The 27733-nt window shown below is 46.5% G+C and overlaps 1 protein-coding gene across 1 annotated transcript; it reads right to left on the bottom strand.

Moving 5' to 3' along the window:
- Positions 1-14016: 14016 nt before the first annotated feature.
- LOC128821707 (solute carrier family 2, facilitated glucose transporter member 3) lies at positions 14017-24927 on the bottom strand. Its single transcript, XM_054002919.1, has 10 exons — positions 24821-24927; positions 21852-21947; positions 20394-20554; positions 19863-20103; positions 19527-19689; positions 18701-18888; positions 18235-18339; positions 17717-17818; positions 17280-17483; positions 14017-16769 (listed from the first exon to the last, which is right to left on the bottom strand). Exons 1-10 carry the CDS (start codon positions 24833-24835, stop codon positions 16572-16574), a joined length of 1473 nt encoding a protein of 490 aa, XP_053858894.1. The 5' UTR covers positions 24836-24927; the 3' UTR covers positions 14017-16571.
- Between the last annotated feature and the right edge of the window lie 2806 nt (positions 24928-27733).

Here is a 27733-nt window from a genome sequence, read left to right as displayed (position 1 = left end):
GTTGGGACACCTCTGCAAGGGTGTAAGTTATAGAGAGAGCAGGTGATGGATTTTGGTGGGGGCGGGGGAAGAAAGTTAGAGGTTTCTCAGTTGCATTAAATGCAGACAAAAGCTGCCTTAAGGGGGTTATAGGCCCTGGAGTACTAAACCTTGAAGACCCTTTGACATATCTAAGGCTGGAAGAAGAATGTAGTGGTCTCCTTTTCCAGTCACCGGCTCTGGTATCTGGGATTCCACCAGCCCAAATGTGCCAGGAATTAAGTCTCCCCAGACAGAGATAACATAGCAGAGCTCTGATCAAGGGACTGATATCAAAGGAACAAATCTTTCAGCCCCGGGGATGAATCATCAGAGCAGTTTATTCCAAGCTTTTCTCCTCCTTTCAAGTATCAGGTTCAATTGCAGCAAGGGCAGCACAAAAGGCTTCCTCATTCTAGGTGCTGAAAAGGCAGGGAAAACACAACCAGGAGGAATGGAATTCACAGGTGATACAAGGCTGGGAGGGTGTTGCAAATACCACAGAGAACAAAGTGATGTAAAAGGAACCTATCTTGCTTGGCCAGGGAGGAAGAAGAAAAGATGGGGGCTGGTCATGCACCTGAGGAGAAAGGATCCCAAAGGTTAAATATTCAAAGGGAGATGTCTAGAAAGCACAGCATGGGAGGAAATGAAAAAAAAAAAAGGTAGGCAAAAGAGTTTGCCAGCTGAGGTATACCAAATTTAAACAACAGCAGTATTATTTTGCAGACATTCAAGCACTTGACAAAAATCCTTGTAATCTTATTTTCCTGAATGGGCAGACTGAGGCTGCATGTGGGCTCAGAAAAGGGCCTGTAATTGTAGAGCATTGGCCACTCCTTGGCTAAGCAGAAACAGCTTGTCATTGCAAGAAAACTGTGCTTAAAGCTAAAAGGCACTACTAATACTGCCCACAGTCATGGTGAGGCTACACAAAGAAGGTCACATTCTGTTTTGTATGCCCTGCAAAATGTGGGGATGAGGAGGAAAGAGAAGCCCCAGGGAAGAGCAGCAAGCACAGGAGTGTTATAAACCAGCTTCTCTCTGCCAAGCAAATATCAAACCAGAATTGCAGCATCTCAGCCTCTCTGCTTCTCAGCAATATGTGGATCTAATCTCTGTCACACGCAGGGGGAGATCTGTCTTGTCTGAAGGCATTCCCACTGCCTGTTCCACTCAAATTGTCCTACCTCCTACAAAGCAGGTGAGGACAGGTGGAAAGGGCTGAACTGAAAGGCACAATTCTGGGAACTCTGATGAGAGTAGATGAGGTTGTGTGTCACTTCAGCTCCACCAGTTATTCACAGTCATCTCACCTGAACAGAGATGAGCTGGAGGGCCAAACTAGGTCTGGTCCTCTGCCTCATCAGTGTTGGTTATGTCAACTGATCCTTCAACAGGTTTTCCTGGGACATCAGTCACATTACTGCTGGATCTCAATAAACTATGTTGTCAATGGGTCTGCTTCCCTTATGAAGCTGAATTAGCTCTGCAGGGAAAACAGGACCATTGACTCTGCAGAAAGATTATTTATATCTGAAGCCTGTAGCTCAGGTGCATGCCAGGAGCCACAGAACTGCTGCTGAGCTGTAGTCTGGCTTGGGCTGTGGTTTGGTGCTTAGGGATTTGGGTGGGAGGGAAAGAATTGCATGTTTTGCGGGGTGGTGGCATGGCACTCATATTTCAGAGTGCCCTGTGCTTTGTCATTACATGATTTACCCCTATGAGTTGTCAGGTGCCCTAAAAGATGCTTATTGATAATTACATTGCAGATGGATCTAAGCTTTGCAAGAATTGTGGGTGCAGGAGTGAATATCAGTCATACATTATATGTATACATATATATGTATACACACACACATGGCCTCTTTCAACCTTGAGGCATCTGGGAAACACATGCTGCCAGTGTGTTGCCACATAACCAGGCACGTTTCTGTGCCTGGAAAACAGGGTAACACAGAGTCAGCACACTCCAGTAAAACTGCACTCCTTAGCTTGTCTTTCCCCCAGGGCACTGTGCTGTAGCAGGAATGAGGCACCTCAGGAGCAAGGAAGAAATTCATGGCCCAAAGGTAATCAGCTTGTGGGGATGTAATGTTAAACTCATTGGGAAGGCAATGGAGTGGGGGGGGGAGGGTTTGGGGTTGGTGGCCTGTGAAAATCTCAGCATGAAAAAAGCAGGAAAGATTTTTTAAATTAAATTATGGTATTATTTTGGGAAAATACCACATAGTAGAAGGAAGGATCAAGTGTGTTCAAGGGCACAAGAAAATTGTTGAGGTACAAGAGAGGACCCAGAGATGGCCGGGTAATGCGAGCCTGTCTTCATCCATACTTTCAGTTTCCCCATCTCTGTGCTGTTTTGGCCCCTTTTTTTGTGATAACTGGGCCACTGATGTAGACAAATCACCCAAGACAGTGCTAGCAAGGAGCATTCAGTCTTTTCAACTCTAGTAATAGAGGCTTCCTTGGGCAAACACACAGCCTCAGGTCTCTGGCTGCTACTGGAAGAGACCTTGGTGCTGCATTGCACTCTTCCTGCAAGGCACCAAGTACATCAGAGGCAAATCACAGGCTCAGCAAGAATTTTGTGTCCCCTTTGCTACAGAGACCACTGAGAGTTTTGTGTAGAGACTAGGTCATTCAGGGGATCTGGGTGAAAACCTTGACTCTGTCTGTTGCAAAGCTGGGCTTGTGTGCATGGCTATATGGTTACAGTATTTCAGCTTTTGCCTTTAGTTTCCCTGCAGAAGAAAGGAATTTACAGATCTGTAAGCTGTGATCAAGGCTGCCAGAAGGCCTCCCTAGATGAGGCTGGGCATATGGACTCTTTGTACCTTTTCATGACACTACTGGCAAGAATCAAGCAAGCAGTGTTTGTACAACCAGAGTGCTCACACCCACAGCTCACACATCACACGTGTGTGATGGCTGTGCTCCAAAACCTTCCTGGAAGCCCCCAGTTCAGAGAGACTGGGAGCAGGGGCAATACAATTGCTTTAGCTCTCAGATCTTCCAGTCAGCTGGCCCTGAAGCTGCCCAGCACTTCCAGTCCTGCAGTGCTTTGCACTGTGCAGGGAGACTATAACCCCTTTCCCTTGTGTCCCTCTTTCACCTTCTTTCCCTTTCATGTCAGGCATGATAAGGAGATGAGGAACCACAGTCTGTGTTTTGCCTCTGCAGTGTCCTCCATGTCAGGGCACTGCACAAGCCAAGGTACCCAGTACCCTGCACACCCAGTGTGCACCACAGCTTCCCAGGAGCTTTGCATTTCCAAGGTCTCTATTTTTAAAGTGTCACTAATGTGCCCTGACCTTGCCTTCAGCAGGACAAAGCGTACTCTCTCAGCTCAGTTTAGTTAATAAAAAGGTTAAGTCCCAAGAAGGGACTTTTTTTCCTTAAGTCAAGGAAAAAAAATGAAACTATCTTTTCAAGAACCAACACTGTGCACTAAATCTTTGCTAAAGCCTAATTTCTAGTCAGCCCTGGTGACTGTGCTTTGGCTACTCTGTCCTCACATACACAGTCAGTCAGGAAGTGAACTTTCCAGTCACAAGGAAAAACGTTTCTCTTCCCTTACTTCTACTTTTTTTCCCCCATTTTAATTTTCTTATTTATTTCCTATTTTTTCCCCAATTATATTTGGAAAAAGAAATAAGAACTTGCTCACAGAAAAAGATGGCTCTAAACAATCTGCTTGGAAACATCAAAACTTTACACTAATATGACACTTTTAATTTTTGTGTGTGTGTGACTACAATATTGCAACACACACCATTACCTGTGGTCTACATATGATCAGTGTGAATGTCACCCTTGCATCAGAATGAGAAAAAGGAGGAGCACAAAGATGGTGTGGTACTGCTCCACAAAAGCTTTGCCTCTTTTACTAAATAAGGAAACATACTGGCAAGTATTTCTGTCAGCATTTCTGCATATCTTATGGATAAGTTTTTCTGAGATGGACAAGTCCCTGCAGGTTTCAGCACCAGTGGTGTCTACCCACACTGGGCTTTGCTGACATTGGCCTTGGCCAATTCTGTTGGGATCTTGTCTTGCACTACCAAACACAGGTAGGAAGATACCTCTGCTTTGTGCTTATGGCCAGGCTGCTTCTGATTTGCCACTGTGAGAGCTTCAGTCCAGCTGAGCCAGCTGTATCTTGCATGCCCATCAGTTTTACCTGCCTGTGGCACTTAAAAGGTCCTGTGCATTTTATCAGTTTCCACTGAGACCTTTATGCAGGTTGTTTTGAATGGCAGCTGTCAATAAATTCCAGCGGTTGATACTGTGTGTAAAATGTGTTGTTTGGTCATGTTTCTCTTTGGGTTCATGTGAAAAATCTCATTCTGCAGTCAGTTGTGCATACTATTTTCTGTTTTGCAGGATGTGAGTAACTTTCTGAAGATGTTGATTGCTCGCATCCTGTGGGGCAGTTGCAATCTAGTCTGTACGGATCTAAGACACAGACTTAAATGTGTTGCTTTCATAACCCAGAGAAAATATACCTATGGTGTGCTTAATTGAAATTGTCAAAGGCTACCCGTCATCTCTCACCACACCCAGCTCCCTCATTGTGGTGGTTGTTACAACTTGACGGTGCTGAATTTACCAAATCAAGTGCAATCTCTGTGCCAATATGATGCAACTACATGGCTGAAAAACTGCTGTGATGCAGCTGGAGATAGCAGCAGGACAGGTCCCTACTGAAAAAAAAACAAACACCCCACAGTTAATAAATACACGTGGGTGTAGAAACTTGGTAAGAAATAGCGAGGCAATATTTGTCCTTCCTGCTCTCCTCCAGCAGTGACTGTCAACCCGAGTGTAGCTCTGCACTTTTATTTGACAGTGTGAAGATCTCACTCAGATGGGCTTGAACTTTGATCACCGACTTCCCTCGGGCCATCCCTTTGCTAATGAAAATATCCAGGTGCAAGGAAGGGCAGTGTTTAGCCCAAGATCACCCAGCCGGTCAGCAGGAGAGTGGGATGCGAGCTGCTCCAAGTGCCTGCTCTGTCCAGGAGGTGGCACTGCCACCTTTGCTGCCTGGACCAGGCTCTTCTTGCACAAACACAGCCCGGCCACCAGTTCCTGTTCGAACCCCGCCTGCCAAGCACCACCCCGTGATAAAACCTAAGTCATCTACCCTGTCTGTGTGCTCTGCTTTCACCCTGATTGTCCCTTCTTCCAACAAGATTGCCCAGGTCAAAAGCCCACAGAAGACATTGCACACTGACACAACTTCTTGCTGCACCCAAAATGCCCAGCCACCTTTCCTTTCCTTATCTTGCCATTCCCCTTCCTTTCCTGTCTTTCCTTACCTCTTAGATCTGATCTGTCAGAAGTAAGTAGATGCTCCAAACATTTCCTGTGTTTTGTAGTATTGCTGTCTGTTTTTAACTTGCATATCCAAAATTTTTGCAAGTGCACTGGTGTTTTCCCAGCCTCCTCATCAGTGGCTATCAAGCTCTGCTTTATTCACAGGACAGAGAGACCCAGAGCACACCAAGTCCTATTTCTAGCTGCCGAAACAAGATTAGCCTTCAGCATGCCACTTATTCCAAAGCTGTCAGCATTTTTTGTTCATTCCCACCACCTCAGTGTGCTTGGCAGCCATCTCTGTATCCAGAGAACACTCTTGGATGGACATGAAAGAACTCTTTTGGAGGGAGCATGGTGACAAAAAGACAAAGGCTGCTGGGTGACAGCAAGTGCTGATCTGCACATTCTTGGTGGATATAGGCTAGAGTTTATTTACCTCATCTGCCTCATGGCTGACTGTTCCCAGCCCACCTTGCAGTCATGATGCCATGACTAAAAAGTGGGGTCTCACACCAAGACACCTAAATAGTTAGCTAAAACTACCTGATGGCCACTCCACCTCACTTCAAACAGCTCCACTCATAGCCACACCACTTTCAAGGATTCTCCTATAAAATGTCTTTTCAACCACCATTGCCTTCAGAGATCTGACCACTCTTCTCTCCATCTCTCTCCTTATCACATACAGCTCTCTCCTGTCTCCTGCTTTAACTGCCAGACACACTGCCAGCAAGTGACCCAATGCTCTGGGTATATGATAATCCTTCTGGCTACCTCACTACAGGGACCATTTCCTCACAGCCCTAGGACTCCATTCCAGAGTCACTCACTGTCTCTGCCACATCTTCTGCTGTGTTCATTGCTCAGTGCTTCACTCCATTCCATCCTTCCTTGGCTTCCTCTTACGCAGTTCCCTAAACATCATCTTCAGTATCAAATCAACCACCATCAAATCAATCCACCTGACTGCTGACTGCTCTGAGATGGCAGAAAGTGCTTGCTGGGCTTTGGGAGTGTAGTAGCCTTCCGCATGGACAGCCTCCCTTGTGTCCACATTCATGTAGCACCAGAGAAGGAAGGTAGGCAACTATTTGTGTGCCAGAAATCCACAATTCCAGTTGTGCCATCAGTCACTCTTCCACTGATTTGCAGCATCAGAGCATTGTAAAAAGACAGTGGCACAGCACAACTGTTTGCCCTGGCCATTGTGCAAGACAGCATCTTCAAACCTTTTTTTTTTTTTTTTTTTTTTTTTTTTTTGTGCAGCAAGTCTGGTAATTTTGAATGAAACTCATCCTAACTAAGGAAGGAGCTTCACAATGAATTCATGAATTCAAGTGCAAAAAGCATGTGTGCAAGAGCTGGAAAAAAGATAGGCTGTGGAGAAGGAGGATGGAAGCATTGCTTGGGTACAGAAGGACAAAATCAGAAAGGCCTTAGAGGCCAGCTAGAGGAGAAACTTATATGGAATAGGATGGGTGACAAAGGGATTGTGCAACTATCCCAGTAACCAGTCCAGGAAAATACAGGTCTGCTGAGGAATGAGGAGACAAAGTAGTGACCAGTGTCTCATCCTTAGATGAGGCTGAAGTAGCCAAAGCCTTCCTTGCTATAGTCTGTAGAAGCAAAGCCTGCTCCAAGATTTCCAAGCATATCATAATGGTTTGTAAAACTGAGGGACAGCAAGGAGTAGGGCAGCAGCAGGCTTGATACTACTTAGGGAAGTTAAATATATTACAGTGCATGAGATTGAATAGAATACATTTCAAGGGTGCTAGAACACTTCTGAAGCTGCTGAAAAAAATTGCCTGATGTGATTATGAGACCAGAGTTTTTCATGTGTCATCCCTGGCAATTGGAAAAGTGCTAATGTTGCACACAGCTCTGCAGACCAACTAGGATGAGTCAGTGAACCCCAGACCAACCATCCTTACCTCAGTGCTGTGTCCTCTTGTCACCCAGCGCCACATGCAACAAGGACAAGGATGTGGTTAGGAAAGGGTGGTGCTGATTTACCAAGGGCAAACTGACTGCCTTTTGAAATGAAAGGACTGGCTATGTGGATTAGGGGAGGGGGGGCTGATGTGATGCACTTTGACAGGAGTTACACTGTAGGCACAGCATTCTCCTTTGGAAGGAGCGGGAGGTATGGCAGCAAAACCACTACTCAGCATACTGGGAACTGGGAAGATGAAAAATATCCCAGTGACTGTGAATGATGCCATCAGCAGCTCCTCTAAACTCCAGGCTGGTGTCCTCTGACATTGCCCAAAGGCTGCCCTGAGCACCCTGACACATGGTAGAACACATCAGAAAGAGTAAGTGTTGCACCTACACAGGCTGGTTGTCCAACAAAATATTCTGTAGCACTGGACGTTTCTCTGGAAACAGAGAAAAAGCTTGACAGACTATACCAAGGCATAATTAATTGACCAAATTTTAGCAAATTTCCCCCAGCCTTTTCATGAGCAATAGCTGGAAACAAAAGAAGCATCCCCCATCTATTAACACCACATACTTCTGATGTTCTGCTGATGTTCTACGTCCACTGAATGTTGCTTTACTTGAGCATGTAATTTATAGAGATGCACTTGCCCATGAAATATTTGGCACCTTCAAGAGGCCGGAGGAGATGTCAATGGAAAATGCATAACCAGGGAGACAGAGTGAGGAAGAAAGTTTTTACACTAGTTTCAGCTTATGCATAATGGTTATCAGCTATTCCTTACAAACTATCCAACAGTGCATCTATCTAGGCAGAAGCTGCTGGGCCCACATGGCCACTGTTCTGGCCATGCTGGGACAGCCAACAGGATGCTTCAGTGCTGAGGGCAGGAGCTAAGAGAGCAGGCCATACAGGTTGCCTAGCATTTTTCTGTCCACTGGGGTGTGGAAGTGGCTAGAGCGATACTGGGATAGCTGGGTCAGACACTGTGAGGTAGAATGGCAAAGTGCAGCATGCCAATATCTGCTGGTTAATATGGATCTGGATTGGCTGGAGAAGAGACCCCACAGTAGCTATTCACCCATTTTCTGCCCCATGTGACAGGGTGCTTCAGAGAACGAGGCATTGTTGTTTCCTTACTGCAAAGAAGTGCCACATTCAGATTTCTGTCCCAGTCCACTGGGAATGAGGGCTTGGTATTACAAGCACAGACAGGAAAGATGGAAAGGAGGAAGCTTATGTCTCGGGTACTCAGGTGATCAAGCTAGAATGGGAAAACCCAGGTAGCAGGACTATTTTGGAGGAACAGTTGATTTTAACAGGCAAATAGAGATAAGGAGATGGGGTAGAGTCATAAGAAATTTCTCCAGTGTCAACACCTCCTCACAATTCACTCATAAAAACCCACCACCTGTCCCTCGTAAGCTTCCCTTAGAGACACCACTTCTCTTCACAATAAGCACAAGCTCAGGTGCTAAGCACTCATGTTCAGTCCCTCATCACCACTCAGACTCTGGAGTTCTGTAAGAAAAGCAATAAAAACTGTTCTGAGGGTTTCATATCTGTCCATCAAGGTTTAAGTGTGAATCAAGGGAGCAGACATAGGGGACATAATTTCAGATGATGTTGTTTTTAACAATGGGAGTGATAGTCTGGCTTAATCATAGAAATATCTTCTATCCCAACTGCACTTTTAACACCGTACTACCTTGAGCAAGCAATGGTATCTGTGCAACCAAAGTGTTCACGCCCACAAACCACACATCAGATAAGTTTTTATTTCATAAGAAAGACGTGGACTCTAATATGAATCTCAGCTGGGGTTTGCAGTGTTGGTGGGAAGCCACTTCAAACATGGTTTTCATGGCTGTGCTCCAAAAACCTTCCCAGGAGCACCCAGTTCAGAGTCCAGCAGCAGAAGCAGCATAAACCCTTTGGATCCATCTAGATCTTCCAGTCCTGCAGTCCTTTGCATTAGTATCAGGAGGAGATCATCCCTTTCCTTTGTGCTCCTCTTTCCTCACCTTGTCCTTCCCAGTCAGGCAAGATAAGGAGATGATGAGCCATGCTAGGCCTCCACAGTCTCCCTCAGAGGCCCGCACAAGCAAATGCACCCGGCGACTGCATATTGGGTACCAAGTGAGTGCATTTGGGACAATTCCCGTGTCCCTTTTGGCCTCCAGTCCAGAGAGGGCTGCCAGGGAACTGAGGCGTGTCCAAGCCTGGCCAGTTCAAGTTGCAGTGGCTGGTTCTGGCTCCTAAGAGCTGTCAACATTTCCAGGCATGAGTCCCATCCTTCCCTCCCTGTCAACCCTCTCTGCAGAATTCACTCCTTTAAGTCTTCCCATGAGCTTTAGATTTCCTCAGTCTCTATTTTTAAGGTTTCACTAATTTGTTTTGAGCCTGCCTTCAGCAGAACAAAACCTGTTAATAAAAATTAAGTCGCAGTCAAGGAAAAAAAATGAAACTATCTTTTCAAGAGCCAACTGTGTGCACTAAATCTTTGTTAAAGCTTAATTTCTAGTCAGTCCTGGTGTTTGTTCCTTTGGCTGCACTGTTCTCACACAGCCAGTCAGGAAGTGGATTTTCCAGTCACAAGGAAAAATGTTTCTCTCCCTTCATTTCTATTTTCCCCCCTATATTTGGTTTTGCTTGGTTTTCTTTTGTTTGTGTGGTTGGAAACACCAAAACCTTACACTAATGCAATGCTTTTAACTTTTTTGTGTATATGTGTGTGACCAGAGCATGACAACACACACCATTACCTGTGAACTACATATGATCAGTGTGAATGTCACCCTTGCATCAGAATGAGAAAAAGGAGGAGCACAAAGGTGGTGTGGTGCTGCTCCATCACTCCAAAAAAATTTGGTCTCTGGCACAAAATAAGGAAGCTGAACAGTATTCCTCTCAACACTTCGGCATGGATAAGTTTTTCTGAGATGGACAAGTCCCTGCAGGTTTCAGCACCAGTGGTGTCTGCCCACACTGGGCTTTGCTGACATTGGCCTTGGCCAATTCTGTTGGGATCTTGTCTTGCACTACCAAACACAGGTAGGAAGATACCTCTGCTTTGTGCTTATGGCCAGGCTGCTTCTGATTTGCCACTGTGAGAGCTTCAGTCCAGCTGAGCCAGCTGTATCTTGCATGCCCATCAGTTTTACCTGCCTGTGGCTCTCAAGAGGCATTTTTAGAGCCATCTTTCAAGCAAGCCAAACCCAATCTTTGTGGATCGAGAGGTGAGGTTGTACTGCGAAGAACACCGTGACTCTGACATAGCTATTTGTTTCAGCTGCAAAGATACTTCTGGACTCATGGTGGAGGTGACATCTCTATTTCTCTTTCTCTGAAGAACCAATGACCTCTTGCCTGTGATTCACAAGCTTCTGGAGTCCTATTGGGCTTTATTTTATTTTGTGTGTAGGTCAAGGGCCCATACTTTGGTTGTCTTCAGTCTTTCCCTTCTTCAATCTCTCACCTGCTTCTTTTAAAGTTCATATTTCTCTTTTAGATCCTGTTCCATCTTTTCATACTTATAAACATCTTACCTTCCTTACAGATCTTGGGTATTATTTTGTGTTTTTTTCTCTTCCCTATTTCTCCTGCTACATGGCTGTGTTCATGTCCCTCCACATTTTCACCTCTGCTCCTAGCTTTCACCCTCTCCTGGTTCTGCATCCTTATGCCTTCCTCAGTGGAAAATTATTCTGGTGACTTTCCTCTAAACCTTGAGGACTCTTTAGATCTTATACTGGACTCAAAGCAGAGTTATTAGCTTAAGACTTTCACTGTGGGTTTTGATCCATACCAGAGAAGAGAGCATTTTGCAAGAAATAAGCAGAGCAAAGGACTGGAAAAGCTAGTCCAGGCCCCAAATAATTTAATGCAACAAGATAATATGCAGTCTGAGTGACAATGGCACTTGGTGACAGGAATATAAAGGAAGCAATAAACATCTGAGTTTGTTTGTGATGGAGAATCAAATTTACTAATGGAAGGCAAATTTGTTCACGATGGAGAAGACTGAAAACCAGGACGAAACAGAGACCAGAGATGGAAAACCAGGGTGCTGTTTGATCAGGCTGATCACTACATGACCAGTTGCTAGTTCAGAACAGGATCTGCAGTGGTCCCACAATGCATGTCACAGTGACTGGTGCACCAGTATGACTGCCTTACACAAATCCATGTGACCTCTTGCTAAACAGAAAATGGTTGTGCAACATGAGCAGAAAACAGACTTAGCAGGTCAGTCATGTGTCTATCAGGCCTGCTGAAGCTTATGGAAAAGGAAGAGACAGTTCTTGTACACACTGTAATTTAGTGAGGTATAGCATAGAAACAAGATATATCAGAGCAAGTGGATTGCTTTACAGCCTGCCTCCAGCAGAAATGGAATACTTTCAAGTAACACCATTTAAATTGTGGTAGCAATATATATTTTAGGAGACAAAACCATATTCTTTCCTTGTCTGACAGCCTGAGTGCTGCCTTTTCCCAGCAGCATATTATGAAGACAACTGTCTCTTGTCTGGTAACTCACATTGTAAAGACAGAGCCAGACTAAGTGACAGACCAGACCCCAGGTTTTCCAGCAAGCATCTCACATATCTTCAGAGTCCTTCTAAAAGTGAAGAAAATGCTAGAATTGTGTCCTTGGTCTGATCTGCAGGAAGTCTAAAAAAAAAAATGCCAGAGAGACATAAATTTTCTGTGCAACAAAACGTGCATTTGATTTACCTGCTGGCAGGACCTTTCTCACAATGTGTACAGTGGGAGAAAAGGTTGTGGTGAGTCACTTCTTGATGCTGCTCCATTGTGGCCCATCACAATGACATTGGCAATGTGTCCACACTTTCTTTCCTCTCAAATGAAAGCAGTGATGGCACAGTCCCCCACCGAACTGGCAAATGTTCCTTCTTGAACCCTCAAAAAAGGGGTTAGTGACTTTGCATGGAGGTAAGACTGCAGTGTCCTGCCTGTGCTCTCACCCAGATAACTTCCCAAGGGAGAAGCTGCCCCATATCTCCCCAGTTACTGAGGTGTCTAGAATGTGTCCTCTTTTCAGAAATGAAAATCAAATAAAAAGATTTTTGCATTGGACATGGAGCAGGGAAATATACCTCCAATAAAATGTTGTTTGCTGGAGGTTTTTTTCCCATATTTCTTCTCACAGAAATAAACTGCTGTTCTTGGCTATTATGCAAAGACATTCATCAGAAATAACACAAGCAGAAAGCGACAAATGTTGGCAGTGATGCTGTGACACTTTATTGTGCTCCAGCCTGTAAAACAGCACTGAAACCTTTGACATGGCTGATATCACTTGGGACCCTTGGGGTTCTTCTCCTGTCCACTCAGCAGCAGTTTCATTCCAAGAACTCCCCAGTGATGCATTTCTGTGGGGTATTGTGGTGGCCACAAGAACTGCCTACATGCTCACTTGGATGCGATAAGCACTTTCAGCTGAAAACAGCCCATCCTCAAACCATTAAATTGCATTCAAACCATTTAATTGGAAACAGGTTTTCCTTTTGAAGCTTCCTTATAATTTTAAGAACTAACCAGATCTAAACCAAAGCCTTGTTCCCTAACCCAAATTTTATCACAAACACTACACAAAAGACTAATTTAGTGCTCAGTGAATCGCATGCTTTGGCCACAAAAGATTTTGTTCTCTGCTTCCACTTTTGATGAAGAACACTGAAACGTTAACAGTTAAGTTTGAGCTGGATATGCTTATGAGTTTGGATGGCTGGGCTTTATTTTTATAGTTGAGCTAGAATTGAAAAACAATCCTAGACAGATTAGCCCAGGGCACTCCCCAGATCCAAGGTTGGTTGCATACCAAGCTTAGCAAAACACAGGCATGAGCTAGGAACACACAGCAGCCGGAAACAGCAGCTTTCAGAAAGGTTTCATGGGATCGCTGCTCTGCTGAGCTTTTTCAGACTTTACATTGCTCCCTATCTTTTCCTTGTTTTAGGCTTTGAGCAGCCTGCTGCATACTGGAGTTATATTAGCCATATTCCTGCTCTAAGGTACTCTGGGGTCTGCCATCTTTTCCTTCCTTTCACGTAATCCCATCCTCTTCCACTGAAGGATATTTTGTTCACATATTTTTTGAGAGCAGCCCAGAGACCTGAGAGTGGTCCAAGGAATGCTGTAGTCCCTGAGCTATGGGATCAGCTCCTGGGGCAGTGGGGTTTTCTCTCCATCCCCCTGCTCCTTTCCAATATCCACTACTGAGTGTACATGGGTACGATCGCACAGGAGGACATGAAGGTCACATCCCAAACAGGGAGGAAAGCATCAGCTACAGGGGAAAGGGGTCCTCCTCCTCCCTCCTAGCAGAGAAGTTGAGGAGTGCAGTGGGAACAGAGCAGGGGCAGAAGTCTCAGGATCTTTAGCTCTGGGCAGGATTCATAACTTCCAGCCACTTCTCTCCCTTCCTGTTACACTGGGAAAGTATTTGCACACAAACAAAAAGGATTTGGGCAAACAAGAATCAGAGAAGCACATTTTTCAGTTTAAGAATTGATGAGAAATGGTAGTAAGGGAATTAAAGGTGATTTGCATAAAGGCTGAGCAAAATTATCACTTCCAGTAGGATAAACCAGCAAATCCAGTGTTCAGGTACCCAAAAAGGTTGCAAGGTAGATGGTGGTGACATTTGAGGGGGCAGTCCCAGTCTGTGATAAAGTAAGATAACACCTACAGAATAAAGGTAAAATCCAAATCAGATATTTATTTCATATTTTTTATTTCAAAACCAGGAAACAACCACATTAATAAGCATATAAAATCCATCCAAAATATTCACAATGCCGCTACAGAAAAAGAAAATAAAGATACCGTGTGAGAAAGGCCTACACATTTCGGTCCAAGCCAACACACATCTGATGCAAAGTACGGAATGCTCTTATGCACAGCTGTGGGGGGAAATTCCTAACATACAGATACCCATATAGAAATATCATGTCTGGATGTGCTGGAGGGTCAAAGGAAGGGCACAGAAATCTATGTAACTGAGCCAGAATATCAAAACTGGGAGAGATGTCTTACATAATACTTTCAAGAATAAATATCTGGAATGTAAGCCTAAATAAAAAGCTTGGGGAAACTGGATGTAATATGATTGCATTGTGCAAAGCTGGGGCATTTCAAATTTATTCACAGGAAGCATTTAACAGCAGCAAATTTAACTGATCTCTGCAACTGTTTCTCATTAGGGAAGGTAGAAATGCCATCACTAGTTACTGAAAATGTCAGACAGACCCCCCAGAAAATACATCAATGGGAATTTCTCTAACCTGCTCTGAAGCATTATGTTGGCAAGAAAGCTTGGGCTATCCATGCTACACAAGTCTTACTGTCATTCTAACCTTTCTAAGTCTTTCTTCCTTTTACCACCTCAGAATCCATGGGCCTGCCTCTCTTCTAGGCTATCCAGTAATGAATTCCAGCAGGATGACCCGAGTTCAACCACATCCAAAAACTGCAACTTGATCTCAGAAGAGCAGGAATTTAATTGGACATACCCTCTGTGCTACCTTTAGATATTTTGTGCAGGTCTGGAGAGACACAGGCCCGGAGCCTGTCACAGAACACTGCAGTGATTAAAGCTGCCCCTCCTTGACTGCAAGTGCACCCTAGGTGCAACTTTTTGCCTGCCTGACCTGAGCTGTGCTAGCTCGGCAGCAAGGCTGGGGGACACACAAACTCAATTGCCCAGCCGAATGACAAGCAAGGAGACCGACATTTACTGATGAACGATTACTGCCTGCCACATCCCTTTGAACAGAGGCACTGTAACAGAGCTGTACACATCTACAAAGCACACTGGTGAGCACCACAACATCATGCAGACCTTCCAGAGAGGATATATGGGGCAATAAACATCTGGCCTTCAACCAAGCAGGGGACTGAGCACTACAGACCTTTTGCACTGCTAAACCAGCAAATTCCAGTAGCTGTGGTGTCTAGTCCTGCATCTCTACTCTTATGAACTTACATGTACCACAACTGACCATTCCTGTGTCCAGGAGGGTCATGCTATATGCCTCTGTAATATTTATAGGAACAACTGCTAAGAAAATACAGCTTTGAAACGTAATTTTTTATCCTTGCACTCTCCTTTGAATGACAATCTGCAAATTTCAGAATTTATGACAGACTATAACAGAGAAGCCAAAAAGAAATAAAATTAAGAGAAGGCAGGAAAAATTACCCTCTGGTTTGCAATCACCATCCTCAATCATCCATAGAATGCTTAAAACCATGTCTGAAAATATAATCCAACAAAACCCATTGTAAGATGCAACATCACACTCTCATCAACACTTGAGAACAATTATTTAAAATAGCCACCAAAAATCCCTAATAACAGAGATTTTAATGCAGAAACATACCTCTTCCCACAAGTACACAACTCTTCAGATTTCTTTCCAGAGGGCACAAATAACTTCAAGGTGATGTGCATAATTGGCTCTGCTGTACATGCCACCTAAAATGCTCAATCTCCTTTTTAGTACATTTCTCCTTTACAGTCTTATTGCACCTCAAGTCTACAGCATCTTTTGTTAGATAGCTATTTCTCTTAAACATCTCCAATTTCTTTATCTGTACATTTTTGTACACCATTAAAAAAATAAATATTTACAAAGTGACATACAAATAAATAAACGGAAGTAAAAGTATGCTTTCAGTATGTCTATACAAAAAAATAAAAGAGCAGGAAAAAATATGCATGTGACTTGGTCCCCTTTTTCCTGAGGCTAAAAATAGTGTACACTGGATAGGAAAAACCAAGATGGCTTTTTGGTAAACTTGCTAAATTCCAGTGTAACACCATACACACGCACACAGAGTAGACTCAAAGGGCTGGGGACTTGTTTAGCAGGTCAACTTCAACTCACTACAAAAATAGTAATTAGATTCAAATACATAATGATCACTGTGTGCATAAGTATGTTAACCCCAAACAGCAATTTTATGGGAGAAAAGTAAAAATATTGCCAGCTCTTCTCTGTTCTCCTGATGTTTGCGGCAGGAAAGATGAGATTATTTTTGCAAGTGCCAGGTGCTTTCCAGTACAGCAGATCACCCGTATCTGATTTGCTTAATGCTGGCAAGCCTGGCAGAATGGGCGAGCATGTGGATGAAAAGGATATAGCAGCAATTGAGGAGGGGAAAAACGTCCCAGTTCTCATGGTTTTCTTTGCTCATTCCTTTAATGACTCTTTAAGCATGAACGAGTTAAAGAACGGGTGTGTCATGGATCTTAGGCAGCTGTTTTGTTCAGCTCCACCATGGGGGTCTTCTGGGGTGACGAGTCATTGTTTGCTCCTCGTCCTTCAAAGCCCCTAGAGATGTCTTCAAAAGTCCTGCCCTTGGTCTCTGGCACTTTGAAGAAGGTGAAGACAAAGAAGATGACCAAGAAAACAAGGAAGATGAGGAAGACATAGGAGCCACATAGTTTCTGCAGGGAGGACAAACACAAAAGGTTTTATTTTTCAAATTACATGTAAGGTCATTTGCTGTTGAGAGGTTAAAATCCCAACACCTTTCTCCAACAGTGCCCTTACTGACTTTTTTCTCATCACAGCATTTTTAAAATTGAAATTACATTCCTATGGGCTTCTAAAGGTCTTTAATCTTCCTGAGGGTGATCAAAAGTAATGCTTTTAAAGCAAAAGCCCTGATGTGCTAACTAAGATGGCTCTTCCAAATATTTGCAAGCTGCAACCAGTTAAGACAGCAGAATATAAGGTAAGCAACAGCCTCCAGTAACAATAGTAACACTGACTCAGACCTCTGGAAGACTCACCAGCCCTCTTCTCAAAGCCAGGACAACTTCCAGGAGAGGGTGAGTTATTAAATGTCATATAGTCATGTGTCAAAGTCTTCAAATATGCAGATTCTACTACTTTTCTGGACACCTATTCCAATCCTGCAGTGCTCTCACAGTGCTTTATAAACCAGGACTTACCTCTGCATAAGGGAAGAGCATTCCCACCAAGAAATTGGAGGTCCAGTTGGAACAACCAGCCACTGCCATGGCTGCAGGTCGTGGGCCCTGGCTGAAGAGCTCTGCCACAATGAACCATGGGATAGGGCCAGGACCAATCTCAAAAAGAGCCACAAAGCCAAAAGTGGCAACAATGCTGATGTATCTGATCCAGTCCACAATGTCCTGCAAGGGAACAAAATACGATCAGCACAATGCCATCTCCAGCGCCACAACTTTCTCAGCTGCACTGCAAACACTGTAGCAGTTCCCAGAGTTATAAAATTGCTTTCTCCATTGCACACTTGGCTCTAGCCCTGGCTCTTCCTGCCTACAGGGCAGCATTGCAGAGCAAAGCAGATGTGTTTTCTCATAGGTTCCTGCTGGGGTGAGCCTGGACAGTAACACTGATCACTCACCTTCAGAGCTAAAGCCACAGTCATAATAGCAGCACAGACAGCCATGCCAGCCAAACCAACTAAATGGAGGGTCCGGCGCCCTGCACGCTCCACCAGGAACAGCTGGAAAGGAGAAAGCGGAAGGAAAAAAAGTCCTTTACTTTGGCAGCAAAAGTAGGACAGACTTCCTTGCTTACTATCTCCTGCACCTCTTGCTCATCTGCCTGTAAACCTCAGAGATCATGGTGATCTCAGTGCAGGTCACCAGGCTGCTCCACTGTCAGCACAAGTTCTTCCACTCTGGTTCTTGCTACTGCTTTCTCTCATCACTCTTTTCCCCACATGCACTCCTTTTCCACCTTCTCTTTCATCTAAGATAACAACAACATCTCTTTCTGCCCACCTCTCCTCCCACCATGCCTTTGATGCACTCTGGTCTTTGTTCCCACAGGTCAGTGCATTGCCACCACCTGGCTACTTGTCTGTAGTCCCATCTGCCAGGGGCACGACCAGGCAGACATCAGCCCTGTTCCACTCACCGACACCACAGTGAAGACTGTGTTTACCACACCAGCTCCAATGGTGGCATAGATAGGCTGTGTGATACCAGCTCTTTCAAAAATCCCCGTGGAATAATAGAATACCTGGGAAGAGAAGTGAAAGTTGGACACAATCACAATTCCATGTTTGAGAGCATGTCCCTCATCCTCTGCCTAACTGCTTGCACATCCAGCAGGGAGCTTCTAAGCAGCACTCCACGCTATAAAACAGCATGCTTCCAGTCAAGGTTCATTCACTTGGTGCAAGGCCAGGGTACATGTGGGGAAAGTGAAAGCCATAATATCCACTTTCCATTTTAGCATTTTTGCCAGATGACGAAACAGTGACCTCCAGTCAAGGCACAAAGATGTTTTGGGATTTAAGAGTTCTCTCCACAGCAGTAGCAAGTGCAAGTTTAGCCAAAGATAAGGGAGGCCCAGAAGATGGGACAGCAAGATAACTCACAGCATTGATGCCTGAGAGCTGCTGGGAGAGCTGCAGCATGATGGCGATGATAATGGCTTGGCGGTAGTTTGGAGAACGGAAGAGTTCTGGCACAGTTGCTTTCTTTTCCTGGGACATTTTAGCACTTTCTTCTTTCATCTCCTGGATGTCTTGAGACACATCTCGATCACCACGGAGCTTCTGGAGAACTGGAGGGAAGAATCCAAAGAAGTGAGGTATGAGACATGCACCTACTGGCCACGGGAGCTGTGTGTGTCCCATCTGCTACTGCAGGGAGGGCACAGGAGGAAGACTGAACACCCTGAGTTGGTGTTGAGGCCTGCTGCATGGGAAAGGCCAAACCTCTGCTGGCAGCCTTGCTCTTCTTTTCAACCTAGAGGTCAGGGTGCTGTGAACAGCACAGAAACCAGGCCCAGGTCCTGTTCATGTTGATTGAGCTCCACACTTATGTTTGATCCTGAAATTCTGTTCACACTCTTGCTAGAGCTGACCCCAGCCCTCCAAGCTCCCTGTTAAATGCCAGCTATTTCCTGCCTTTCAAGAGGAGCTGGCAGAGTGGCAGCAGCTGGTCCTGCTACATCCCACCAGGCTAGGTGCCACTCCTCACATCTTGATCCCACCTGGAGCCTCTGTTGGGATGCCAGGTTTCTCATGCTTCCTGGCACTGGTGCAACCTAAAGGATGGGAAGGCAGGCCAGGCCTGATGCCCTCCAGGAGTCACACCCTAATTCACCACAGGCACCAGGATCAGTCCTGGCCTCCCACTCAAGTTCAGTGCAGGCTGGGAGCCAGAGCACTGCCCTGCCCCTCTGAGATGAGTTCTTACCTGCTTGGGCTTTCTCCTCCTCCATCTTGTTGATCAATAGGAAGCGGGGGCTTTCAGGGCAGAACAGAAGACCTATACACTGCACGATTGCTGGGAGGACCGTGAACCCCAAAAGCATTGGCCAAAGTCCTTCAGTGCCCATGATTGCCTCCAGTCCAAAGATCTACACCGAGAACAGAAGAGAAATAAGAGTGACTTCAAACACTTCAATTCCTCACCCCCACCCCAGTATGACAGGAGCCACACTCTGCACCTGATGGCAAGTAAAGCCCTCCTTGCCCTTTCCCAGCCCTCCTTCCCCCACCTGAGGGCAGGATCAGGTTTTACCAGGCCTACCTGAGCCACCAGGATGCCCACAACAATGCCCAGCTGGTTGAGGGTGCCGAAGGCTCCACGGACGCTGGTGGGTGAGACCTCGCTGATGTACATGGGCACAAAGCCGGTGCAGAGGCCACAGAAAGCACCAATAACAAAGCGGCCAATAATCAACATCTCCACTGCCTTTGCTGCCTTAGAGAAGGCCATGAGAAGGCCACCGGTAAAGGCCAAGACATTCACCAGCAGCATGGAGTTCCTCCTGCCAGGGTAAAGATGTCAAGACTGAGCTTAAACTGGCAATACAGCAGGAAAATCACTGGGAGTGGGGGTAAAGGTAAACCTGCCCATGATCTTCCATCTCAGGGGTGGGAAGAGAATGGAATAATTCCCATTCAGCTCCTGCTTTGGCCTGCAATCCTTCTTTTTGCAGCCCACACATTCTTGTTTCCTCCCCAGACATCTCTTCCCACCTCTGCCCTCTTCCTCCCAGTGCTCCTTTGTAAAGGGAAAAGTTCCCCAACAGCTTGCATCCTCCTCTTCCCAACTTACCTGCCAAATCTGTTTACAAACAGACTGACTGAGAAGGAGCCAATCATGCCTCCTACTGAGAAGATGGCTACAGAAAGCGACCATAGAGAGGTGAGTAGTTCTTGGGAGACAGCCTTCCCACTCCTTTCTGACAGGGTTTTGTTGAAAAACTTCCGGATGATCTGCAAGAGTGATCAGGTAGTGAGAGTTACAATCCAGAGTGAGGCATTTTATGCTGGGGAGAGGGGAGACTACTGTCTTCCTTCTGCTTCTGCTGCCATGAAAACATAGAGAGACCCAAAAAGGCAGCAACAAGCTAGACAAGGGGAAGACAAGGGCACAGAAGGAGGAGAGCTTTCACTGAGAAGTAGCTCAGTATGATGAGGGAGAGAGCTTCACTGAGTGGAGGGGCAGGCAGGGTACCCACAGGACAGCAGTGTTTATTAAGGAAAACAGGCTTATCTTCTGAATATTTCAGATGATGTGAGTCACTGGTGGTTCTTGGGAGGAGGCGGGAGACAGTTGGGAATGAAAGGGAACAAGAAAACATGACCAGTGAGTGGATGGGAACATTTCTGGCAATACCAAAACACTGACAGCAGGGATAGGATTTCTGGTATAGAAATAGCTGGAGACACACAAGGCTTCATTGAAGTAGGCGTGAAAAATAGTTTATATTTTACATAATGCCATCCCAGGGGATGTGACAGGGCCACGTTGCTGATTTCCCAGGCATCCTCTTAGCTAGCTAGTGAGGTAAATTGTGGCATGGGCTGCGGGGGCAGGGGGACAGAGTGCCTGCCCCCAGCAGATGGCAGCAGGACATGAACTAGGGAGGACTGACCCCATCCCCCAGCCCGTCGTGAACATCTCTTCCCGGAGACAGGGTGGATGTGGTATTCGTGACTCAGTTCTTGACAGGAACCATCTTAAAGTTACATGAAAACCACATCTCTCATTTTCTTCAGCTCTTGTTTCTTAGGCTACAGTCCTAGGATTATTTGGTCAAATGTCCAAGTCACAACCCTTTTACAAGCACTGAATATATACTTAACACAAGGAATGAATAAGCAAGTAAAATAAACTTGAAATAAACTAAATTAGGGCAGCTGTAATTCCTACCAACCCTTAACTGTTTTCTGCACAATGCTCCCTACATTCCTTCTGCCATGGTTGGTTTATTCTGACTCAAAACTGAGGCAGCTCACATTCCTCCACACACCACATATGGCAGATAGAGCCCTCCTGCCCTTCCTGTGCTCCTAATTATGAGAATTAACCCGTTTGCTCTCTCCCTTCCCCAAAACTTTGTTTTTCCTATTCAATGTTGTATTTGAACGGGGGTTTTAAATGCCTTACTGATTTCATAAACCAAAACCAAATTACTGGGTGCTTGGGAGACAGTCCCTCTCCTTTCTACATCATTGTCTTCCCATCAGCCCCTCACCCAATCCCACCTCCCCAGCTCATTCCTCTCACCTTCTCAGGTGCATTAATTACACCAGTGTTGTACCCAAACTGGAGAGATCCAATGGCAGCAATGCAAACAGCATAGACAAGAGGTGCTGTGATTTTCTGTGGGAAGAGAGGGAACAATTATTTAGTTAATTCGGCTTTCTACACAACTTCAGCTTCTCTTCAGCATAAACAGCAGCTGCAGCTCATAGGTGCCATGTGCAAGTGCTCTGAGGGCAGGGAATGGGCTTTTATCCAGCAAGGGTGAGTACCAGTTGCATCCCTTGGATCCCCCTCCCTGGAAAGGGAGATGCAACTGTACAGCAGGAAAAGTTCTGTGGCTACAAGTAGGAGGGCTAGTCAGGGCCTCCCTTTTATTATCGCCTGACCTTCAGCAACTATTCTCAGCTCATTACAGTAATGAATACACTGCCTGCATTAGTGGCTGTTATTTTGAGTTGATCTGCTTTACAGGAGCTTTTGCTGATCTCTGGCATGTCATGAAAGAAGGGTCTAACTCTTCCCTGAGCCAGCTGACAAGTTCCCATAAATTGAGTCTCAGATCTGCCCATGAGCTACACTGGCAGTCACTCACAACAGTTACAACACGCACTCTCTTCGGCAACAGGCTTGTTTTTCCCATGCTAGGGCTTCCCAACCCTGCCCCAGGGCACTGGCACAGCAGCGTGCCTCAAGAGGTGGCAGCAGTTGCTACCAAGCTCCCCGTCTATTTTTCTGTAAGCTGTGGCAATAGTTGGTATCTTAAATGAAGCACACTCCCTGAAGTTTCAGTAGACCTGAATCTCCATTAAATTAAAATAAAAACAGCAGAGCCCTCAGAACCATAGGGAAAGCTTAAAGGTCCAACCTCAGAAGTCCCACAGACTGAGAAATTTAAGTATCAGCGAAAAGCATCTGACATTTTGTTCATTTTTAAAGCTTGTGGCATTTAAGCCAGCTCCGAGTGAGGGAGGTGGGGGGGGGGGGGGGGGCAGGTGACTCAGGAGTTGGCACTTAGGCAGCCACTGCCTGAGTTGACAATTTGGAAAGATTGTGTTCCTTCCCATCTCAGGAGGTTTGGAAGCTTTTCCAAAAATATTAACAGTTCCTTTTCCAAGACTTTCCAATTATTGTACTTAAGCCTGGCAAAGTAAACTACTAGGTGGGGCCTACTATCACAGCTCTTCCAGTCTCTCACTTTCTAGCTCAGCACCAGGAATAGTGGCTCTCAAAAGTGTCCAAAGTTTTTCACAATAACCTTCTGTCAGTGCTCATTCCACCTCCACCAATCTTTCAAGCCCAGCACGAATGTGCTTCTGGCCTGAACAACCCTCAGACACGACCAGTTCTGCCTCAATAAACAGAATTTGGGGAAAGGACTCCCAGGGATGGTTTCCTCCACCGACCTACATCATGTAAATGTCCTCCTGCCCAGGTCAGTGGTGGAGACAAAATGGACAGGGGGTAGATGAGTACGGAGGTAGCATTCACACCTGAACACACCCTAGGTAGTCCAGACATTCTCCCTGGCACCCTGTGACTGCTCCCCTCATTTTTATCTCAAGGAAATTTGGCACAGAACCACAAGGACACAGCTCTTTCAAAGCATCTAAGCAGTTTTGGGACTCTAGGCCAGATCATCTCTAGCCAGCAGGTATGGCAAAGCTGCAGATAAACCCTAGCTGTCCACATGGCTCACACAGGAGCACCTTTCCCCCAGAACTGTGCTTTGTCATGGCTTGCAGTGACCACAGCTGGCCTTTTCCTTCTGGGTGCTGCAGGGACAAGGTCCCTGCTATGTGGGCCCCCTCACTTCCATGGTACATAAATGAGCTACAGGATTAGTTGTTCTACCCAGTTTCATACTTCCTTCTCCTGGCTGTTGCCTGCTATTCGTCTCCTGCCCAGCCTCCCACCACCTAGACATCACATGGCATGACCCATCCCCTCCAGTGAGCCAGACCGTGATCTAATGTATGGATCATTTGTCAGTACTGCAAGTGCCTCGCTTCCCAAAAGGCAAACAGGGAGCTCAGAAATAGTACAGCTACACCCACTCTATCCAAAGGCTCAAGGCTGAGGTCTGTACACCAGCACGGAATTCAAACCGCTACCCCTCCCTCCGACCACAGGCGTCGGCAGCATTCATTTTCAGGAGATGCTCCGCACCCGCTCCCCTCCTTCACTGCCTCCAACCCCAGAGCTGTACAACTTGTTGAGCCCGGCAGGAGTGGCCTCTCCCCACTTCTCTGAACGACCTTGACGAGACGCTCTCCTTTCCTCTGCCTCGTCCTCTCACACTGCCCCCATATCCCATCAATATGGCGATGAGAGGCCCGGCCTTCTCCAATTCTGGCTGTTCCCGTGTAATTCCCCGGCATCCCGCCGCAGGTCCAGGTGGGTACGTGCTGGTCCCCCTTAGTACGTTCAAATACACGCAGTCATGAGCTCACGCCATTGCTGCACACCTCACTCTCTGCTGCAGACGAGCAGATACCGACCAATATCCCCTGCTCTCCATATGAGAAGGACATGCTCTGCCACCTTCTTGAAATTTAAAAGTGCCTTTATAAGTCATATTGCGACCACCTAAAAAAATGTCCTTAACATCAGTCCCCCGCTTAGCATCCTAAACCCTGGGACCAAGCGAGTGCGTCGCCGCCAGCGAAACAAACCTCGTGATCAATATCCTACAACGCGGACAGCATCATGTGCATCATCAGGCCACGCGCACGAAACCAAAATCGATCGCGCGACCTGCGACAATCTCTCCCAAACTGCGCGGTCCGCCGCCCCCTCCCCCCCCTCCACAGACAGAGCCGCCAAAGGACGACCAGCGGCCCTGCCGGGACCACCAGCGCATCCATCCCCACGGCGAGCCGCAGGCGAACGCCGGCCGCGACCGCAGCCCTCCGCCGAAGCGCCCGGGGACCCGAGCGGCGGCCGCAGCGGGGAGAAAGAGGGCGGGAAGGATGCCGCTTTCGCCTCCCTACCTTCTTGGTGTCCATGGCCAGTAGGTCCCGGTGCCCGACTGCCAGCGAACGGCCGCCCGCCGCACCTAACGGAACCCGCGAGAGGCGGCGGCTCCGCGCCCGCCCACACCCGAGACTGCTGCGAGCCCGCCCCGCGCACGCCTCCGCCCGCGCCCGCCCGCCGATTTATGCGCTCAGCCATGGGCGGGGAGACGGCGGGGCGGGGCAGCATGCGACCCAACACCAAAACACAGCAATCACGGAGGTCGAAGCTCACGCCCCTCCGTGACGGCAATCTGCGTGCGGGGCTGCAGGGCGGTGATGGAGCGGGCCGGGCGGGGACAACGGGGTGGCCGTGGGGCGGTGGCCCCGCTTCCCCCCGCCGCAGGGACCGCACAAGGACCCGCCACACCTCGGATGCCACGCGCGAAGTGTTGGCTAATGGCACAATCAGTGCTTTGGGCGGTTTGCAGCGGCTGCGTGACGTAAAGCGACGTCTTTATTTATTATTTGTTGTATATAAAAATAAATTTCTTTATTATTGGGTCAATAAGCTAAAGCAGCAAGGCGGGCAGTGACGGTGCAGAGGCAGGCACACAAACAGCACGGGCAGTGCTGCAACCGAATGCTGTGTTCTGCGGGTGCTCCCACCACCTCGCAAAGCTGTGGATGAAGTACAGTTCTGGGTAGCTGCGTTTCGGGAATTTTTTGTTTGTCTGGTTACCAAAAATATATTTTTCATACGATGCTAGAATCTGCGGGGGCAAAGCTGAAGCTGGATCTAGTCCCAGACTTAAACCCTTCCTTACAAGGGCATGTAGTGACAGGACACGGGGGAATGGCTTCAAAATGACAGAGGGCAGGTTTAGTTTAGATAATAGGAAGAAACTCTTTACTGTGAAGGTGGTAGGGCACTGGCAGAGATTGCCCAGAGAAACTGAGGATGCCCCATCCCTAGAAGTCCATAAGGCCAGGTTGGATGTGGCTTTGAGAAAAAAAAAAGTAGAAAGTGTCACCACCACCGCATGGCAGGGAGATAGAAGCAAAATTATTTTTAAGGTCCTCTCCAACTCAAACCATTTATGAGTCTATAATTCAATCAAATGCTACTGTGCTCCACATTTACTATCCATCCTTCAGGTCAAACACTTGCCAAACTCTTGCAGGAGAATGATGAAGAGCTGTTCTTTGAATCAAGCAAAAGTGCTGCCAAGCAATAAAAGTCTTCACTGAATTAAGAATCTGTCAAGGACTTTGACTTCAGAAAACAGCAGCAGCTGGGGGCAAGGACAGTGAGGGAAAAAAAGCTGACTTACCCTGTTTTTTATTGTTAGGCAAAATACCTTGAGACCAGACACCACTTTTGCCGTCAAATTCTGGGGAACTGGAACAATCACATTTTAAATTCGATTCTGCTGTTTATTTGGTGTCGTCACCTGGCCACACATAACTGAAAATTAACAGGGCAAAGCTTTCCTTCACTCACTCTCAGAAATACCCGTTTATTTTATGGCATTCATGAGGGTGAGTGATAAATACCGTCACGGGGTGTTTATATGTTATATTTATTTGTTAAATATCTCATGGGTATTCTGTGTGTTGTTGTTGTTAAAATATTATTGCCAGCAGAAAAAGCGTGTAAGGGCACGGGATGCCTGCACAGTCCTCCTCCTCCGGCTGTGTGACAAAAGCGCCACTTCACACCCACAGCACAGCACGGAGGGACAATGGCAGAAGGAGGGCCCCAGCTAACACTCTGCCCCAGCTACTCCCCCACCCCTCACGAGAGCCATTAGCACATCAAAGGTTCCATTTTCATACACCCGGAGGAAAACAGGAACACAATTGCCAGGTGACAACCCGGATTAAGGACACCCTGCCTGGGCCAGCAGCTCAGGAGAGCCATCAGTCCAGGTGTGAAATTCATCACAAAGCCAAAGCTGGAGCATCTTTCAAACTGTGAAAGAGGAGGTGCTGTGTACAGGGGCACAGACACCTTACAGGATGCACGGGAAGAGCATTTGGGACTTGTACAAGACTTACTATGGGATGTTTAGGGGAGGAAATAAAGAGGGGAGAGATATGGGGGAAGAAGGGCCACTTGCATGAAAATTCTTGGTTGACCAGCAAAAGTGTCCAGTCTTGTCCTGCACTTGGTTAGCACAGTTTGCCCTATCTCGTTATTAAATCCTATTTTTAGCTGTAAGGTGCTCTCTGTAGGGGTGAGTACCACTGGTGTCTGCTTGTCTCTAAGGGTGAGACCATGCCAGGTTGGCTCCTGGGGGGACCAGGAGTGCCCTGGCCATCCGTGCACACAGCTCTGTGTGTGTGTACCAGCAACAGGAGCGGGGCTGCAGCCTTGTGCCAGCATCAGAGAGACTGGTGTCTGTGGTCAGACTGTCTGAGCCCAGCTCCTTGGAAGGATCCACCTTATCATATTTATATGTCTATTCCCCTCCAGGAGCTGGAGCTTCCTCCTGCTCCTCCTGAGAGGTCACTGGTGCTGTTTGTGTAGCTGCACCGTGTGGGTTTATGCACGTGCTTCCAGGGAATACAGGGTCATTCGTGCTACTGGGAATAAGGAGCTGTGTCAGCCTCACCTCTGTCCAGCGTAATTCCCTAACACTTTGTTCGAGTAATTCTGGCTCGCATTTTTCTTTTTCCTAGCTTATTTTCCATTTATTTGCAAGCATAGCAAGCTCCACGTTGAATCTGATCACTCAGCTGTCCCAAACTCTGGCATTAGCTCTGGAAATATTAATTTACTTGTTAGTGTGAGAAGTTGCCGTATTTCTGGAGGCTTTAAGCATATTCACATTTCAGAGACAATCTTTGGACTGCATTCCTCTGAAATGTCCTCATTCGTTGTTTATTCTTAACACACATAAGTCTGTTGCAAATACTGAGCAATCCAAACTACAAGATTAGATTAAA

The sequence above is a fragment of the Vidua macroura genome, chromosome 2 (assembly GCF_024509145.1).
Source record: "Vidua macroura isolate BioBank_ID:100142 chromosome 2, ASM2450914v1, whole genome shotgun sequence".
NCBI classification, from domain to species: Eukaryota; Metazoa; Chordata; class Aves; order Passeriformes; family Viduidae; genus Vidua; species Vidua macroura.
This window is presented reverse-complemented; position numbering and strand designations above follow the sequence as displayed.

Bases quoted from the DNA above. Each gene is read 5' to 3' on its own strand.
- LOC128821707 (XM_054002919.1), bottom strand. The intron at 20,104-20,393 runs GTAAGTTGGGAA...TTACCCTGGCAG, and splicing joins TTTGTAAACAGATTTGGCAG to GAGGAACTCCATGCTGCTGG. The intron at 18,889-19,526 runs GTAAGAACTCAT...TCTTCCCTCCAG, and splicing joins GGAGGAGAAAGCCCAAGCAG to TTCTCCAGAAGCTCCGTGGT.